An 18,767-nucleotide genomic window follows, 5' to 3' on the forward strand; every position below is an offset into this window, starting at 1 on the left:
AAACGTTAGCATAGATATTACACACACATTTGTCTAGCTTTTTAAAGTGATCCAAAAAAAGAAACATGTTAATCAGAAGAGGAACGCGATTATTGAATACATGGATCGAAAACATGGAGTAAACAAGTAAAATTGTAGTTTTACGAGATACTCGCAATATTTCAAACATTCAAACAGAAAATGTTAGATATCACGCACCAGACTCAAACCACACCACACCAGGAAAACTATTAATTGTTGAAGCTTGTATTTAACTAACTCTGCAATCCCATCAATCCCAGCATTTATACAAATTTTTCAAATGCCTACTGAGTTTGATTTATCAATTGTAGTCAATTCTTACTGAGTTTGTAATATCTGACAGAAAACTAAGAAGATATTTGTTTTATAAAATTCGACAAAATCTAAAAAATCGTAAAACCGAATTTTCAATAAAGAAATACAAAGCAAAATGTGAAACGCTCGCAGAGACCACTGCTCCTCACTTTTGCGGACTTTTTCTTCCTCTTCTTGATAGCTGCCAAAGGCAAAAAACGTGGTAAATGACAGTTCGTCCACATGCTTTTCGCTGCTGTCAGCAAAAAGAAAGAAAAAAATAAACAGTCACAGCCTGTGTGTGTTTGTTCTGACTCGGACGGAACGAGCAAGAAAGTTTTCATTCCTCCTGCAGTCATCGTGGTGTGCGGTGCTGTCCGAATCTGTTCCTACGTTTCATATCAAAATGGCTGCCCTCAGTGATGCTGTTCTCGATGCGCTGGTATACGAGCATCTATCGAAGAAAGACAAAACTTTTGCCGCAGTATTTCAGAAAAAGTTCAAATCGGTACGTAAATCTCGCGTGTGTGTAGTGTTATTTGGTGCCAAGTGGGCGTTATTTATGAGTTATTGAATGTTTTCCGTGTCTGCCACCCGGCATGGGGTCCCACGTGTTTCAGTGTGTGTTTCGAGGGGGTGTGTGGGAGGTAGCGGATTGACGCAGTTAAGACAATTATTGCCTAGTTTCATTGAATTTAACTAGAAAGGCTTGATTTAATTGAGCTAAATTTGTTGAGGGATGAATATTGTGCTGGAAAAATACAAATTTCCGAAGGAATTCGGCCAAATATCGACAGCGCATGGTGTGACGCCTTACGTTGGCTGCCATGCGGTTTTGTTCTTCCTCTTAATTTGCCTCCCGCACGCACCCATGCGCTGACCGGGGGGTGGTAGTTAATGCCGCGTGGTGGCTAAGACCTTGAACATGATTTTTTTTTTTTCAAATAATTTTTATTGTTACTTTTTTTCAAACACTTCCGGGCCACTCACACAGTAGGAGTACTTCAGGTGGACTTGGAGGTTATGTTTTCTCCTCGACCTTAAACAATACTCCAATAATATAACCCTCGTCTGAATCGCGCCTTTGTCTGGGATTGATTGTTTTATTCATACTATCACCTGTTTTTGGCAATGATTCCAAACATTTTATCGTTTTTGTTACTAAGTGCAACCTAACCTAACAAATGTACCGATGAGTTAATTTTTGGATCCATTTTCATTACAGCCCGCATTGCCAAAAGGAGCACCGAAGCTAGATGAGATAGTGAAACATTATCAGTCTACAAAACAGAAGCTTTCGACCACTGGTAAACAGCAGGCACAGGAGGATTCGGACGACGATGAAGAAGAAGATTCCGATGAGGAGGAGGAGGAGGAGGAGGAAAAAACTCCGGCAACAAATGGCAAAGTGGTAAATGGTAAAAAGGCGGCAAATGGTACCGCTGTCAAAAAAGCACAGCAAGTACCGGAGGATGAGGATGATGACGATGACGATGAGGATGAGGATGAGGATGATGAAGAGGACAGCGATGAAGAGGATGATGAAGCACCGGCCCCCAAAGCTGGTGCAGGCGCGAAAGTCACACCAAAGGTGACGCCACTCGTTAAAAAAGTACAGCAAGAAGAATCTGATGAGGACGATGATGACGATGACGAGGAAGATGAGGAGGATTCAGACGAAGAGGAGACACCGAAACCACAGCAGCAAAAGCCAGCAGTAGCAGCAGCTGGACAGAAGCGTAAAGCACAGGATGACGCAGAAGAGGAGGAAGACGATGAGGAAGATGATGAAGAGGACGACGAGGAGGATGAGGAGGCGGAAAAGCCGAAACCAGCAGCGGCAAAGAAAGCCAACAACGCCGCCAAGCCCAACACCAACCAACAACAGAAGAATCAAAAGGTAAGTGCAGTACAACGTTTCCTTTATTGTAGTTTAGTATTAGCGAAGCAGTGCTTTGGCAAGATCCTCATTTGAAAATGACAGGAAAGTTCCTCTTTACGATTTGGTGCGATTTGGTTTTCACGTCTATCTTTCGCTAAGTTGGTATCGCCACGAATAAGAAAATTATAGTATTTGTTGCTTAACATTTTAAGTATATTTTGCTTTGAGCAACCAATAATTATCGATGTGTGCATAGGGCACGTGAGAAAGTCTGTTTCTACGGTTTCTCCAAGCCAAGTTTTATTGCTAGCGCCTGCTGCGGATTTCAGTAGCGCTACCCTTGCCATTTTAGATAGAAGGATAGAAATAGAGAAAAATGCACTCATTCTTACTCTTAAAAGATATCGGAAAAAAATTATTCCGAAATTTGAATTAAAAACATTTAGCAACGAATGAAAAATATCAACTTAGGATACGAACCATTTCGTTGCCTTAAGTTTCTATATCGACACTGTATTATTTCGCATATACATCCAATTTTCGTCGTTCGAATATGTGATCTGATGATGGTGAAGAAGAAGTGCTAACATTTTCTCTATTTCTTTCTTTTCTATTTCCATTGGATCGTTGGCTGATGATGATGATGGTTCGTGCGCTTCTTCACCTAACCTTCCGTGCACAGAATGATCGAAAGTCATTTGGCGGCTTTGACAATCAAGACAAGGGAGCCGACAACAAGCGGCCCGGCGATTGGGATTGTGATGCTTGCGGTGCGTCTAACTTCAAATCACGCCGCAATTGCTACAAATGCTCGAACGAAAATCCAAATCCGCCGGAAACCTGGAGCTGCCCGAGCTGTCAGTTTGATAATTTTGCGACACGTTGGAGTTGCCTAAAGTGTCAAACGAAAAATCCCGATGACACCGGAAAACCAAACAGAAGCTTTGGCGAGGGCGGTGGTGCTGGAGGTCGCGGTCGCGGTGGGGCTGGTGGTCGTGGTGGTGGCTTCCGTGGTGGAGCGGGTGGCCGTGGTCGTGGTGGTGGTGGCGGCTTCCGTGGTGGACGAGGCGGTGAACGAGGGGGAGGTTTCCGGGGCGGCCGTGGGGGACGTCCCAGTTTCGGTGGCAACAAGAGCTTCGATTCGAACGGAGCTCCACCGAATAAAAAAATGACATTTGGTGAATAATGGAATATTCAATTCGACGAATAGAGTTTTAAGTATCCATTAGCTTCTAACGTTTAGCGAGGGGAAAGATATAGCGCATATATGTATATCCTTCGTTTTAAGTCACTACACTACATGTTTCAACACAAAAATATCGTTCGATATCTTCTAAGCGAACGACAGCTACAGATTCTTTTTTCATTCACAGTTAGTTTCTAAGAGAGGTTATACATATATAAACATATGTGGCATTTACAGCAGGATTGGGTTCAATAGCAAAAACAAGAGAAAAACGACCATCCTCCCCTCAAACCTATGTTCTGCGGCAGATTAAATTTACCGCGTATGCAATAAAATCTTAAAGAAAATTGGTAGAATGTGTCCATCGTGTCACGTTTGAAAAGATCACATAAAGCCACGTAAAAGGCATCCTTGCATAGTTCTTTATCGCAGCGAAAGAATGTGAAAATGTACCAACATAAATTTGGTATTAGGGATGTATGTGTAGTACTGTGTCCTTGACGTTGGTTTCGTATTTTTCTTTTTTTGTCGTACAAATAAATAATCTTCTGGATAAGAAACAAAATCTTACTTGATGAGACCATTTATACTTAATTTTTATTCATTATTTATTAATACTAACGTTCCGCTGCTGATGAGAAAGTTAATCATTTGTTCCCTGTATTCTTTGAACGTATGAAGGTTAACGGATTAACTACTTATTCAAAGCAAATTGTTAAATTTTTCTTACTTATTTACATTTGATTATTACGGTCCAGTGCCGTATTGTCAACACCGCTTGTGTTGAGTATATTTTCACATATTGATAAGGCATTTCCTCCTTATTCTTTGCCTTATCCCGGGCATGGTCGGTTCCCTCGGAATTTCTTTCTTAAAAAAATAACCTTTTTTTAAAAAAAAAAATGAAATTTTCTGTTGACCATACTTTTTTAACACATGTGATATTTTTGAATTTGCTGCAGTCCATCGTAAATGGAAAACCAATGACGAATGGAGAACCTCTTATGAATGGAAAAGCAGAGAAAGCAGAGTCTTCGGATGATAGCTCTGATGAGAGTTCAGAGGAGGATACGAAACCGACGGCTAAGAAACCTGCATCGGCTGTCCCAACATCAAAGACGGCAACGCCAGCAGCGGCTAAGAAACAACAGGAAGAATCCAGCAGTGAAGACGATTCTTCCGAGGATGAAGCAATAGTGAAAAAGCTAGCAGCTGTTGCTGTAAAGACCCCCGCAAAGGCACCAGCTGTTGTTGCTAAAAAAGCAGAGTCTTCGGATGATAGCTCTGATGATAGCTCAGAGGAAGATTCGAAGCCGGCGGCTAAGAAACCTACAGTGTCTGCCACACCAAATGCCAAGACTCCTGCAAAGGCGGCGACGCCATCAGCTGCTAAGAAACAAAAGGAAGAATCGAGCAGTGAAGACGATTCTTCCGAGGATGAAGCAACAGTGAAAAAGCCCGCAGCTGTTGCTGTAAAGACCTCAGCGAAAACCCCCGCAAAGGCACCAGTTGCTGCTGCTAAAAAAGCAGAGTCCTCGGAGGATAGCTCTGATGATAGCTCAGAGGAAGATTCGAAACCGGCGGCTAAGAAACCTGCGGTGTCTGCCACACCAAATGCCAAGACACCTGCAAAGGCGACGACGCCAGCAGCTGCTAAGAAACAAAAGGAAGACTCAAGCAGTGAATACGATTCTTCCGAGGATGAAGCAACTGTGAAAAAGCCCACAGCTGTTGCTGTGAATACCCCAGCGAAAACCCCCGCAAAGGCACCAGTTGCTGCTGCTAAAAAAGCAGAGTCCTCAGAGAATAGCTCTGATGATAGCTCAGAGGAAGATTCGAAGCCGGCGGCTAAGAAACCTGCGGTGTCTGCCACACCAAATGCCAAGACTCCTGCAAAGGCGGCGACGCCAGCAGCTGCTAAGAAACAACAGGAAGAATCGAGCAGTGAAGACGATTCTTCCGAGGATGAAGCAACAGTGAAAAAGCCGGCAGCAGTAAAGACCCCGGCGAAGACCCCCGCAAAGGCACCAGCTCCTGTTGCTAAAAAAGCAGAGTCCTCGGAGGATAGCTCTGACGATAGTTCAGAGGAAGATTCGAAGCCAGCAGCTAAGAAACCTGTACTGATTGCCACGACAAATGGCAAGACACCTGCAAAGGCGGCGACGCCAGCCGCTGCTAAGAAACAACAGGAAGAATCGAGCAGTGAAGACAATTCTTCCGAGGATGAAGCAACAGTGAAAAAGCCCGCAGCAGTAAAGACCCCAGCGAAGACCCCCGCAAAGGCACCAGCTGTTGTTGCTAAAAAAGCAGAGTCATCGGATGATAGCTCTGATGATAGCTCAGAGGAAGATTCGAAGCCGGCGGCTAAGAAACCTGCGGTGTCTGCCACACCAAATGCCAAGACTCCTGCAAAGGCGACGACGCCAGCAGCTGCTAAGAAACAACAGGAAGAATCGAGCAGTGAAGACGATTCTTCCGAGGATGAAGCAACAGTGAAAAAGCCAGCAGCTGTTGCTGTAAAGACGCCAGCGAAAACCCCCGCAAAGGCACCAGTTGCTGCTGCTAAAAAAGCAGAGTCATCGGATGATAGCTCTGACGATAGCTCAGAGGAAGATTCGAAGCCAGCAGCTAAGAAACCTGTACTGACTGCCACGACAAATGGCAAGACACCTGCAAAGGCGGCGACGCCAGCAGCTGCTAAGAAACAACAGGAAGAATCGAGCAGTGAAGACGATTCTTCCGAGGATGAAGCAACAGTGAAAAAGCCCGCAGCTGTTGCTGTAAAGACCTCAGCGAAACCCCCCGCAAAGGCACCAGTTGCTGCTGCTAAAAAAGCAGAGTCCTCGGAGGATAGCTCTGATGATAGCTCAGAGGAAGATTCGAAACCGGCGGCTAAGAAACCTGCGGTGTCTGCCACACCAAATGCCAAGACTCCTGCAAAGGCGACGACGCCAGCAGCTGCTAAGAAACAACAGGAAGAATCGAGCAGTGAAGACGATTCTTCCGAGGATGAAGCAACAGTGAAAAAGCCAGCAGCTGTTGCTGTAAAGACGCCAGCGAAAACCCCCGCAAAGGCACCAGCTGTTGTTGCTAAAAAAGCAGAGTCATCGGATGATAGCTCTGATGATAGCTCAGAGGAAGATTCGAAGCCAGCAGCTAAGAAACCTGTACTGACTGCCACGACAAATGGCAAGACACCTGCAAAGGCGGCGACGCCAGCAGCTGCTAAGAAACAACAGGAAGACTCAAGCAGTGAAGACGATTCTTCCGAGGATGAAGCAACTGTGAAAAAGCCCACAGCTGTTGCTGTGAATACCCCAGCGAAAACCCCCGCAAAGGCACCAGTTGCTGCTGCTAAAAAAGCAGAGTCCTCAGAGGATAGCTCTGATGATAGCTCAGAGGAAGATTCGAAGCCGGCGGCTAAGAAACCTGCGGTGTCTGCCACACCAAATGCCAAGACTCCTGCAAAGGCGGCGACGCCAGCCGCTGCTAAGAAACAACAGGAAGAATCGAGCAGTGAAGACGATTCTTCCGAGGATGAAGCAACAGTGAAAAAGCCCGCAGCAGTAAAGACCCCAGCGAAGAGCCCCGCAAAGGCACCAGCTGTTGTTGCTAAAAAAGCAGAGTCATCGGATGATAGCTCTGATGATAGCTCAGAGGAAGATTCGAAGCCGGCGGCTAAGAAACCTGCGGTGTCTGCCACACCAAATGCCAAGACACCTGCAAAGGCGACGACGCCAGCAGCTGCTAAGAAACAACAGGAAGAATCGAACAGTGAAGACGATTCTTCCGAGGATGAAGCAACAGTGAAAAAGCCAGCAGCTGTTGCTGTAAAGACGCCAGCGAAAACCCCCGCAAAGGCACCAGCTGTTGTTGCTAAAAAAGCAGAGTCATCGGATGATAGCTCTGATGATAGCTCAGAGGAAGATTCGAAGCCAGCAGCTAAGAAACCTGTACTGACTGCCACGACAAATGGCAAGACACCTGCAAAGGCGGCGACGCCAGCAGCTGCTAAGAAACAACAGGAAGAATCGAGCAGTGAGGACGATTCTTCCGAGGATGAAAAAACTACCAACAAACCAGTTGCCACAAAGAATCCGGTAGCAGCAGCAACCGCTAAGCGGAAAGCAGAATCTTCAGAAGATTCTGATAGCTCGGATGAAGAAGAGACAGGACCAGCAGCTAAGAAACCCGCCCTATTGAATTCGTCCACTACGAAAGCTTCTGTACAAAAAGAAAAGAAAGAATCGTCTTCGGATTCAGAATCGGAGGAAGAGGAAGATAAGCCTTCAGAAAATGTTAAACAGTCAAATAACCAGGTGGGACAAAAAAGGAAGCTAGATGAACAGCAGGAACAAACCATTCCTCCAGCAAAGAAACCGAACTTCTACAGCAACTTCGTACGGTCTAGCGATCAGCAGGAAAGCTACGAAAACAACAAGGTATTTATTCCATTTACATTTCGTAATTTTTATTCTCTATTAGTCCGGTAAATTGATCGCCGAAAACATACAGTTTAGCATTTAGTTCCGTCCGGATGTTCTTTAATTAATGCGAATTTATATCTCTCGATTCTAGTTCCACACTCCGCCGAACAAAACGAAATTGCACCAACAGAATGGTGGAAGCGCCAGCAGTGGTTTCGGTAGCGGACGCAAATCATTCACCAACAGCGATGAAAAACGTGGGGTAGAGCGATTCCGCCGTGTCCGTGCAGAAGAAGTTGAAATTGATAATCGGCTGAAGGATAACTCTTACGAAGCGAAGGTAAGTCAGAATTGTATAGTGGCAACATTTGATATAAAATGGAGGCTTGAGATAAATCATAATTTGCGATCAATCATCGTTCGCTCGTTCCACATATATCTGTATCTACTATTAGTGTTCCTATAGTAGAGATAGATTATTTGCTTCTCTTCTCGGTAGGATTGCGTGTCTTGCATTTTTGTAGAAATTTGCTGAAATAATTAAATATTGCAACTCTTAGGAGAAATATAAGCAATCGGATGTTGGAGGCACGGAATATGGGAGATGGTAGATTATGATTTCTTCACGCTCTCCATTCCGTTGTCACGCAAAACTTTTTTATTGCGGTAATTAAGACGCAATAACTTACAATATATCTCCCCTTATGTTTTACTACGCATATACCTTGTTAGTCAAACCAAATCAATCCCAACCCAGAAAACATTGAACAGAAATCAAAGAAAAGAGCAGAAAATCCGCCAAAGAAGAAGGAACCGCAAGACACTGATAAGCAATTAAAACAAAGCCCAGCAAACCATCCACCAGTCGACAGCACAGAAAAAACCGAACCAAACGAACGGCGCGGTGAGTGGAGATGTACCGGATGTGCTGCAGTCAACTTTGCCGTTCGGCGTGTATGTCCCACCTGTAGACTGGCACGTACGAGCTGGAAGTGTAAGGAATGTTACGAACAAAATGTAGTAAAGGATCTCACGAAGGATGCTTGCAAAGTGTGTGCAACGGTCGCACCGTACGTTACCGGCCGGAAGCTAAATGAGCAAACGGGACGGTGGATCTGTTTGGTGTGTAATGCGTCCAATAAGGAACAATTCGATACATGTTTCTGTGCCCGTTTTTCAACCGAAGCAGATCCGGTAAACGCAAAGCGAAAGAGCATCAAGTTTCCGGTAAAGTTGGGCGATTGGAAGTGTGTCGATTGTAAGAAGCACAATTTTGCCAACAAATTAAAATGCATTCGGTGCTTTGCGCTAAAGCCGAAGGTACTCCCAAGCGAACCACATGAAGAACTTGCTGAATGAACACGATTGATCGCTAATTTAAGTTATGTCTCAAACGCGTATGTATTAAGTAATTATGTACAAAAAAAAAAGGATGTAACGGTTTTAATGAGCATATGTTTTTTTACTCTCTTTTTGCAGCAAAACGCATACGGATCTTACGGGGAACGAGCGAACCAAATTCTGAAGCACACCAAGGGCAAATCGTTCCGTCACGAAAAGACGAAAAAGAAGCGTTCGGGGTATTCTGGTGGACTTATCGATACATCGGTAAATTCCATCAAGTTTGAAGATTAGGTGTGATGGCGCTAAATATAAGGAGTGTGAGCAGCATAAAAATGATTTTATATACAAATATTGTTTATACTATTTCGCTTTTGTCGCGAATGCAAACATTAGCAGAACATTTAGGATTATTATTTCTCCCGTTACGGAAAAAAGTCTCAATTCCAGCGTTCTAGGGGCCAGAGTCAGTAACGCCGTTAAGGTTCTATTTTGCCGTTCTTTGTGGTTATCGTTCGGTTTTGGCTTTTGTTTAGGGAATCATTTCCGTAACATTAGGCAAACGTTAGTCTACGTATCTATTCTTTATCTTATTCCTTATTGTTCACATGCTAGTTCGTAAGGCAAAAGTAAATGTTCACATTTTACTCACATGAATCGGATATGTATAGGTGGTACTAAGCATATAACTGGATGTTCATTTATATTGCCTATCAATGTCGGTTGTTACGGCTGTCATATGTCTGTATTAATAGATGAATGTTAAACATGACAGCAACATCCGCTATTCAGGATTTTCTTTAGAAAATCCTTTAAGAAATATACTGTAAAGTTACAACAATACAATACAGGAAGTATAAAACAGATAATTTCTCATTTCTAGTGTGTTACATTTCTACTGCCAAACAGTTCCGAAAGTAGCATCCTCTTATCTGTTACTTCGTGCTTCAATTACCGCTAGATAGGTACATATCACAAGCGATCGATTTTATGTTAATTGCTCTTTTCATTTCGAAACGGATAGATCTCAAGTGAAGCCAAATGCTTAACAGTATACTGGCCTCTTACCAAGTGTGGCATCGGTTGCTTTCTCATGGTCTAGACAATGCTGTTGAGATGAGTGTCGTTTTAACGTACTTTACCACCGTCAAATGCATGCGAAACTGTACCGAATGTCAAGTTCCGCAGAAAACATTGGCGTGTAAAATGAAAGTAATCCATTTGCTAAACATGTTCAACATAATTGTATTAGTTTCAACATAACGAAATATAAGGCAGTTTGCGTTGAGACTAACCGTTCTGGAATTTAGGTTTGTTCATGAGGTTTACATTGCTCAGGTGGATGTCATGCGAAGCTCCAGTCTTCCAGGGGACCACCCTACAGAAACCCGAGGCTAATACAGTTTGATTGAGGATCAATGCGATGAAGACGAAATACGGGCTTGTAAAAGGCTCTGACCGTCATAGAGCAGAGTATCAGTTGACGGTGACAATCAAGAGAAAAACTACGTAAGCAACGAAATCCGAAGGCGCATTGTTCAGGGAAATTGTGCCTACTATTGATTCCACAAACTCCTGCAATCCAGTAGACTGCAACAAAACACAAAATGTACGTTGTTTTGCACAGTGTACGCTGGGTAGTCCTCTACAAGTACAAGTCCTGGACTATGCTGACGGAGGACGCCAATGCACTCGCCATTTTCGAACGGCGTGTGCTATGGACTATCTTTAGCGGTGGGTACGAGCTGGGCGTGTGGCGGTGGAGAGTGAACCACGTGCTAGCTAAGCTGTTTTGGAGGTGCAGATGTATTGACGGTAATCCGTCAATTCCGGCAAAGCCGGAAGGATATCTGATGAGGATGCCGGACTTATGCCCCACCAGAAAGGTGCGCGTCAGGAAACCACGAATGCACGAAGCGTAGAGGAGCACAATGAGTCAGCTGGCCCTACCAAGTGGAGTCAAGGCAATCGGAGATCGGACGCAGTCGTGAATGGAAGACTGCAAACCTAGACCGAGTTTCCTGGAAACTGATAGGAAACTTTGCCATATCGACGCGACGTGCTCAATCCTGAGCAGGCCAAGAAGAAGAAGAAGGGGTAATTAGAACTCCTTTTCCATGAAACTCCCTGAAAATGTAAATGATATGGCGTACTGATGCTGGATGACTATTTTTTTCCATTTATCGGTTTTAAAAGGGGAATTTCTTTATCGGTGACAAACGCTCGGTATAAATTGCACAGCCAATTGCAAAATTCCACTGTCCACTGGCAACTCTCCGTCAACTGTATGCATAATTCCATTATATGATGTAAAAAACTCACGTGAATTAATAATTAATGTAAAAACTGACTTAACATTTGTGTATTGTACGTTGTAATACAAAACCTTGTACTCAGAAGCAGAGTACGAATGTAGAAATATGATACGCACTCTTAGAGTTAATTAGTAGGTACTATTTGATAGTTATTTAACAGTCGACATAGCCAATTGGGAAACGCGAACTACGGATCGTTCGAGTGGGTGAGAGCACACAAAACAAATCCAACTCGTCTTGGTAAATTTCTTCCAAGTATCGCTTGTAGGAACAGCATTCGCAACTGTTCGCAGTGCTCTGAAAGCTCTTTGGTTCTCCTCTCTTTTGGTGTTGCTTCCAAAGCACTCTCGCAGCAGTTCCATCGCTCGCGCGCGCTCCATCGGTCAAGTTCACGTTCGTCGCCTATTCCATCGTTCAATTCTTTCCCGACAGTCGTCTCGTGTGGACGGCTTTCTCAAGAAGTGTCCGATCGTTTGCCGTCCGACGGTACAGGTAAAAACCGTGGCGAATCAACAGTTTGTGCAGCTTGCACCTTCAGATACCTGTTTACCTTTTTTGGGACCATAAACGGGTCGCATTCCTAGCACAAACGCCACACAGCCTGACGAAGCTGGAAACAGCTAGCTGCTGGAGTGTTCTCGAGTCCTTTTCGAAGGCGCTGAAATTTGTATGCGTGAGTGTGTGGAAGTGTGTTAAAGTGTTCTAGTGCTCCTGGGGGTGTGCGAACTACGCATAAACATACACAGTACAGGTTTCCTTTCTCAGGCAGGACAACTCACACGCAGAATACGATCGGTTTCGATTGTTGGTGCTGCTTCCTTCAGACTGGTGCAGATTTGCGTGAGAAAAAGTGAAATCGCATTCGCAGCAAGCGTTGGAAAACTTTGTCGGTCAAGCATTTTTTTTTTGTTGGTCTGCACCCTGACAACAATCACCACCGCTGACAGCGAAATTCTTTAAACGCACTTCTGCGCTTCCTTCTCCGAGCCGAGGGTAATTGACCCGGGTTTGTGTTGTGCTGCCAGGCAAAGAGCAAGCAAGCTCAAGTGTATGCGAAGTGATCTTCTTGCTTCTGGTCCGATTCCTTCCTGCCCGGTGCGTGTTTTGTGGGTGTGTGTGTGTGTGCATGTTCGGTGAGCATACGGTTGTGTGTGGAAGCCTGTAAGTGTGTACCTGGTTCCCGTGAGAAGAGAAGAAAGATCCAACAGACGAAGGCGCGCGCGCGCGTACACACACTCGAGAACGTTAACCTGCTCCGGCTTTAATTGGCCAATGTGTATTGCTGAAATTGTACGCAGAAACCATCCGACGATCCTTGCCTTCTACTGCCTTTGCCATCGTTCGCGATAGTTTCGTCCAAGTTTCAGCAGAGCTTCCACCGGTGCGTCTCAGTAGCATAAGCAGTAACAGCAGCAACATGGAACAGCGGTGGATTTGCTATTTGGCACAGGTACGTACCACGATAAGCACTCCCCACAGACCACATGGTCTGATGCTGCGGGTGAGAGGGTTAATTTGTTTCGCTGCCTCCAAACTCCGCACTTTACAGGAAAAAGTGGCGAATCCCACCACGACCGGTGAAGAGACCGGTCCATCCCACCGTTGTGTGATGGTGGTGTGAGTCCTCAGGGTGGTTTTCGGTTTGTTGTTGAAGTTGAAGTAGCTTTTTCCTGTTGGCTGGTGTGGTTCCGATGCTTTCAGCAAAATTACCTTCTTTTAAGGCTTTTTCGGCGATTTTGCGAGAAAATGGGATCACGAATAATGTTGAGAGGGTTGCGTGGGGTGTTTAGTAATGAAAAAACACCAACTGTAAATCAGAGCAAACACTGCAACTTCTTCTTCGTTTGATCGGCCATCTTCGACCAAGAAGGGAGCATAATGTGACTTTCTCATTCATTCAATAACATTACACATTAGACACAATTTATTGGTATTTTTTAAGTGTCTTCAGTGCCTGTTTACAATTATTTTCCATTCGAACAAGACAGGAATTTGTTATTTCCAAAAAAAATGGTATTTTATTTGAAGGACCATTTCCCCTTGGTGAGGATTCCTACTACGTGGTATCGACAAGTCTAGTAAGCTATTAGATGCCCAGCGTGACCTAGAAGGGTCGTCATGCCAACAGGACCTAGTATTATAAGCCAACGTACCTTACCCATACAATGCTAATCACAAATGAAACACTAAAATTACATGCAATCGATGAGTGGCCATATTCAAACTTGATCAAAGCCTTCTTCCTGCGTATTTGACATTGAATTCATTAGAATAGAGATATTCATCCCTTAAAAATTCAACGCTGTGATGCGAGCATCACCTACAATCTCAAGCTTATTCCTATTATTAGTATGATAGATTGGGCTGACCCTATTTTACCAGAGCAAATTTTTACAGAAGTTAATCACAATATTAAAACATTTTTTTCCAAGCTTTCTCGACGAAAAACTCTCTTTTAGATACAAAAAAAAAAAAATTAGCGAAAAAAGAAAGATCAAACTTGATCGTTTTTTTAGTAAAGCCATGACATTAAATTGAGCGATTAGTACAGCAAAACATTAAATAAAGTAAAATTGATTGTAGGGAAAAGCGATACAGTTAATTAAGTAAAACAGTTTGGAAAACTTCGTGTTTAATTTCGTAGAGGCTGTTTTGGCCTGTTTGGTTCACAGTGAACTCTTGTCGTTTTGCGTCATATTCCTTTACAATCGTTTCCTAGATTTTCATGTTCAAATATTCTTCATCTATAAAGGATTTTCATACATGCAAACAGTTCTAAATGATTTTGTTTTCTTTTTCTCTGGCCCTTCTACAACGTCAAGAGTTCGTAGCTGGATTAGCTGGATAGTCAGTCCTGCCTACGGAGAGATGGTGCGGGCAGGAATCGGTATCTGTCCTGGCTTGTAAAGACCGGGGACGCTTACGCCCCTAATTTCTTTCCTCTGTATGTGCTAAGATATCGCCTCGGAAACCTTTATGTATTCTAAGTCGATGATAAGCTTATGTGTGTAATTTATTTCGTTGCAATAACTTGCATTAACTTCTATTTTGGTGTCGTTTTTGGAGTTTTTGATATCTTAACATTTGCAGCTGATTATTTTTAGAATGCCATCATGTGTTTATCCTTGCCTGGAATGCACTTTTCTTTGACCTTCGTCCTTAAGTAAATAAATTCAGCATTTCTTGGCAAGTGATTTTTTACTTAATAACATAAACGAGAAGGCTTTTAATATTCTAAATTTTCTGAAGTTAATTTTTACCTCTAAATGATTCTGAAAATAAACAGTCCCAGTTGCTGAACATAATGCACTAAACCATGCTGTTCGCTAATTAAAATTTAGCGCTTTCACATTCAACCAAAGGACAATTCCAAGACGAATGATTCATCGACGATGCCGTGTTGAGATTTCGGGCGCACATATACGTTCATCTTTTTTATGTGTCCATTATCATGGACAAATACAAAGCATCTTTTTTTATCTTTGCTCACAGAAGCAAAAAGTAAAAGAAATGATACAGCGTCACACCATTCGCGGTGGTGTATGATTCAATGCGGCTCGATGATGAACCAACACGTCCCAGACGCTGTTGTTTCTGCTGCTGTTCGGAAGGCTTTCTCTTTGTGAAGTTTGACCACACTCGGGAGTGTAGCATCATGTTGGCGGTGTTGAGTAGGGAAACCCAAAAAACGCCAACAATTTGAAGCACAGTTTTCACCACTTCAAACAGTGACCGGATTAGGGTACTTGTCGGAAAACTGCTCTTAACTGAAAGGGCAATGAATTGAAAGGAAACGATCAAATACGCCTGCTCAAACAATAGGAGGCGGTACTTTAAGACGAATTTAAATTGGTTGCGTAAAAAAGAATGATATTTTGCAAAAAAATGCTAAGTATCTTCATTTGTTCGATGTTTTAAGATATATTATTTAAGTACATTTACTTTTACATTTCATTGTACGCTCCAGAAATGTAATTACAACTCCATTCATCCGGACTAAAATTCGACCGAATTATTCTCCCAATAAGTTGGGCGTACTTTCTCCCTGGTTTTGGGCAAAACAGGAAACCCATAATTTCATAACCCTTCCATTCCATTGTTCCTTGGGGCGGGGAGAAATGATTTACAAATGTGTAATGGTTGATATGTTCCACCCATTCTTTCAATAAGACGCACTCCCCAAACTTTAGCTGCCCTCTGACATGAAATATGCGCTGAAGTGTGTGTGTGTGGTTTGGATGTGATTTGCATACAAAAACTCAACCGGATTGCGAAGCGCCTGTCTTTGGGCTTTTGGGCACGCACGCATCTTTATGGTGAATTGTTGTGTCGCTGGCAAGGCAAAACAGAACGTCGATTGTTCTGTGCAGCGTTGAGTTGCTCCAATCGGGCCTCATTCATAGCTCCGTTCCAGCTCGATCTGTTGCTGGGAGGCCTCAAATGTTTGCTGCTTGACAAGGGAAACTTGGCCCGCCGTGGTTGACAAACTTGTTTCTTGTATCGTTGGTTGAACTGTTTGCTTGCGTGTGACACCGTTCAAGTTCAAGATTGCGCTCTCGCAACCCAGAAGGCATTGCCAACTGGTCTGTGAACTTGCACCTTGGGTCGGAACTCGAACGCTACAAATATTTCCCGGATGGGTCATGAATTTTTATACAAAAGTTAGTTCATTTTACACAGATAAAAGTATTTAAATATGCTTTTAAAATAAAGTCAACCAGCTTAAAGAAAACACGGTTCTCTTTTATCCTTCTTATATTTCTGCCGGCTGAAACAGCAGCCCAAAAGAAAAGTTGTTCAACAACTTTTGCAACCAATCGGAACAACACCCGGCAACCTTCAAAAAGCATGCACATGCTCTGCATTTACACGGGCTGCATACAGAACGAATTATGCTTTCCTTGCTTAAATTAAACAAAAGCATTCCCCTGAAGAACTTCGTGTGCGTGTGTGTTTGTACGGAGTAAGGCAAGGATGATAGGGGGCTAATAATGAGAAAATTCCCATAGCATCCCATTAGCCACTCAACTAGCAGCAAACATAAGTAGCTGACAGTTGAACATGGGCTCTTGTATCAGCCCCAGTGTGATTTAAACATATCTTAGCTGGGATTATTATTACTAGGTGCCATACAATCGTCCATATTTTGCTGGGAGATTGTCGATTCTTTTTTATTTTTAGTTCCCTCATAAGTCTTTTTACTTTGTTCTTGCGCTTCAGTGCAATTCGTTACGAACTGTAGGTGTTAAAACCACGACCACGATGAAACACAAAAAAAACTATTAAAAGTTAATGCAGCGGAAAGCGAAACGATATACCTTCGCTCCTAGAAGAAGATGGGACCAAAGATGAGTATAGAAATGATACACACTTTGTACCGTCGTCACTTTCCATTCGTCATCGTATGGGTTTTGTGGCTTTGTGGTTAGGTTGTACGTAGGACGAAAGGGGTAGATGTTTCTTCATTTACAATTTATGTCCTCGATGATGGTGTTAAGTTGCAATTCTCTTGCTATTTTCTAATAAGACAAATTTCGAGGAAGAATCTAGACTCTATTCAATATTGTTTTAAATCATATCAATAAAGCTTTTTAATTTAATGCTCGACCGTTTTCAAACCATTACCACAACAGCGTTGCTGGTGAATCGGTACGTTGCAGAGCAGGGTTGCCTGAAAATCGGGGCTCAGCACATTGATTGTGCTGGGAACCCTCCGATTCCCTAGGCTCCTAGGCTAGGCTCCATTGCCACAACGTATCCATGCCTTCGGATGGTAATCCAGCAGCTCGCATACCATCCGGTATCTACAATCTCAACCAATAGTTTGCGGCAAAATGATGGTCGACAGACTTCCAGACTCCAAAGTGGCTATGGAGGCACCTTCCACGGATTGGCGATGGATTTGGAAAAACGTCACCAGCTACAGACTTTCATTCGACCAACGTTCAATACTGTATCTGCTGCTCGATAGGATGAATCGGGCTCCTTCAGCCTGTTCATTCTGCTCCCGGCCAGAGACTCTAGAGCACAAGTTTGCCCTGTGCTCCAGGGTGTCTAGTGCTTGGAGCATACTGACGCAGGCTATGGAAGTCATCACCGCAAACCAGAACCTCAACTTCCATTGCCTTCTCTTGCTTATTTTAAGTCACATTAGCATAAGTAAGAGGATTCCTATCCTACGTTTGTTTGCAAACTACATCATCCACATTGTTGGAAACAACAATGCTGTGATTGATGAAAATATCCTTAAGTGTTCTTTGTAAAACTTGTACGTCGTCCCTACATGTACCCCACTTTTCTTCGATTCGATCCTCAAATCATTTTGTGTCATCCTCAGCCTTAAATCATGTTGACACATAGCACATGATCTTCGAAGTTTCCACCTCCGAGTGTCATATTACTGGAAGAAACGCTCTAGTGCCAGGTTGAAGAGATAGTTTAGTCTCCTTGACGAAAAACCTTGGAGCCTAGGGTTCTTAGAGCATAGAGACCTCATTTTTTCCATCCATCTACACCCAAAAATTTTACGCGAGTCATCGGCATTCGAACAAGATTGGATGTTCGGGATTTGATAAGAGCTTGGATGTATCCGGGGCTGTGTTGACATCTTTCCTAAGATTTAACGCTTGGTAAAGGATTCCGATTTGTCTTAAGGGATGTCTCTCCTTCCCTAGGATCGAGCAAGTGCTCCATTATTCAGTATAATTAGGCCAAGAAACCCGAATATCGATGGTACAAATTTTCTCGAGATTTTAAAACCAAAGAAGAAGATCAAATCCTTGGTAAATTTTAAAAATCCTCTCTGACAGTTTTCGGCATCGATTTGCTACCTCATCTCTCTTTGCTATTGTTATTTTAGAGGACGGAATTTCAGCTATTGTCAATGCTAGGACGCATCGCATATCATATCATCTACTAGGGCAGCCTTTAGTTGTTACTTAAACCGATCGTAAATTAATTGTTCAAACTACGGAGCTCATCGCGAGAGGATATCTGGTAGACAAACAACCAGATCGCCATACTTACTACTATAACATGTTATGACTTAACTCTAGAGCTATCTTGCTAAACTGCTACCGATTTGCAAAACTTTCTTTCAAGTTCGTTCGAAGAAATCGGGATCTTTGGTTTCCTTGTCATTCCGTTCTCGCTACCTTTCTCACAGTTCTTTGTTATTGCGATGAACTGCACTCTCCAGAACACGTCTAATATACATGCTCCTAAATATGACCCAAAAATTATTCACTTCACGAATGTGCAGCCACCCTCGCGGCGCAGCACAGGACGTCACTGAGCAAGTA

At 43.3% G+C, this 18,767-nt stretch overlaps 3 protein-coding genes across 3 annotated transcripts in view; all 3 read left to right on the top strand.

The window, feature by feature from the left end:
• LOC126562633 (calcium-binding protein E63-1) overlaps positions 1–18,767 on the top strand; it is a 219,496-nt gene that overhangs the window by 102,877 nt on the left and 97,852 nt on the right. The gene's annotated exons all lie outside the window — the stretch shown is intronic.
• LOC126561359 (nucleolar protein dao-5) lies at positions 659–9,445 on the top strand. The gene is made up of 6 exons (XM_050217463.1): positions 659–823; positions 1,541–2,215; positions 4,346–5,245; positions 5,369–7,825; positions 7,962–8,150; positions 9,290–9,445. The coding sequence occupies exons 1-6, from the start codon at positions 722–724 to the stop codon at positions 9,443–9,445; spliced, it is 4,479 nt and encodes a 1,492-aa protein (XP_050073420.1). The 5' UTR covers positions 659–721.
• The window catches only part of LOC126562833 (uncharacterized), a 30,859-nt gene continuing 24,957 nt past the window's right edge, over positions 12,866–18,767 (top strand). The window contains exon 1 of the mRNA XM_050219422.1: positions 12,866–12,916. Coding sequence (XP_050075379.1) covers positions 12,884–12,916 — 33 coding nt within the window. The 5' untranslated portion in view covers positions 12,866–12,883. The remainder of the gene's footprint in view (positions 12,917–18,767) is intronic.

The sequence above is a fragment of the Anopheles maculipalpis genome, chromosome 3RL (assembly GCF_943734695.1).
Source record: "Anopheles maculipalpis chromosome 3RL, idAnoMacuDA_375_x, whole genome shotgun sequence".
Lineage (NCBI taxonomy): Eukaryota > Metazoa > Arthropoda > Insecta > Diptera > Culicidae > Anopheles > Anopheles maculipalpis.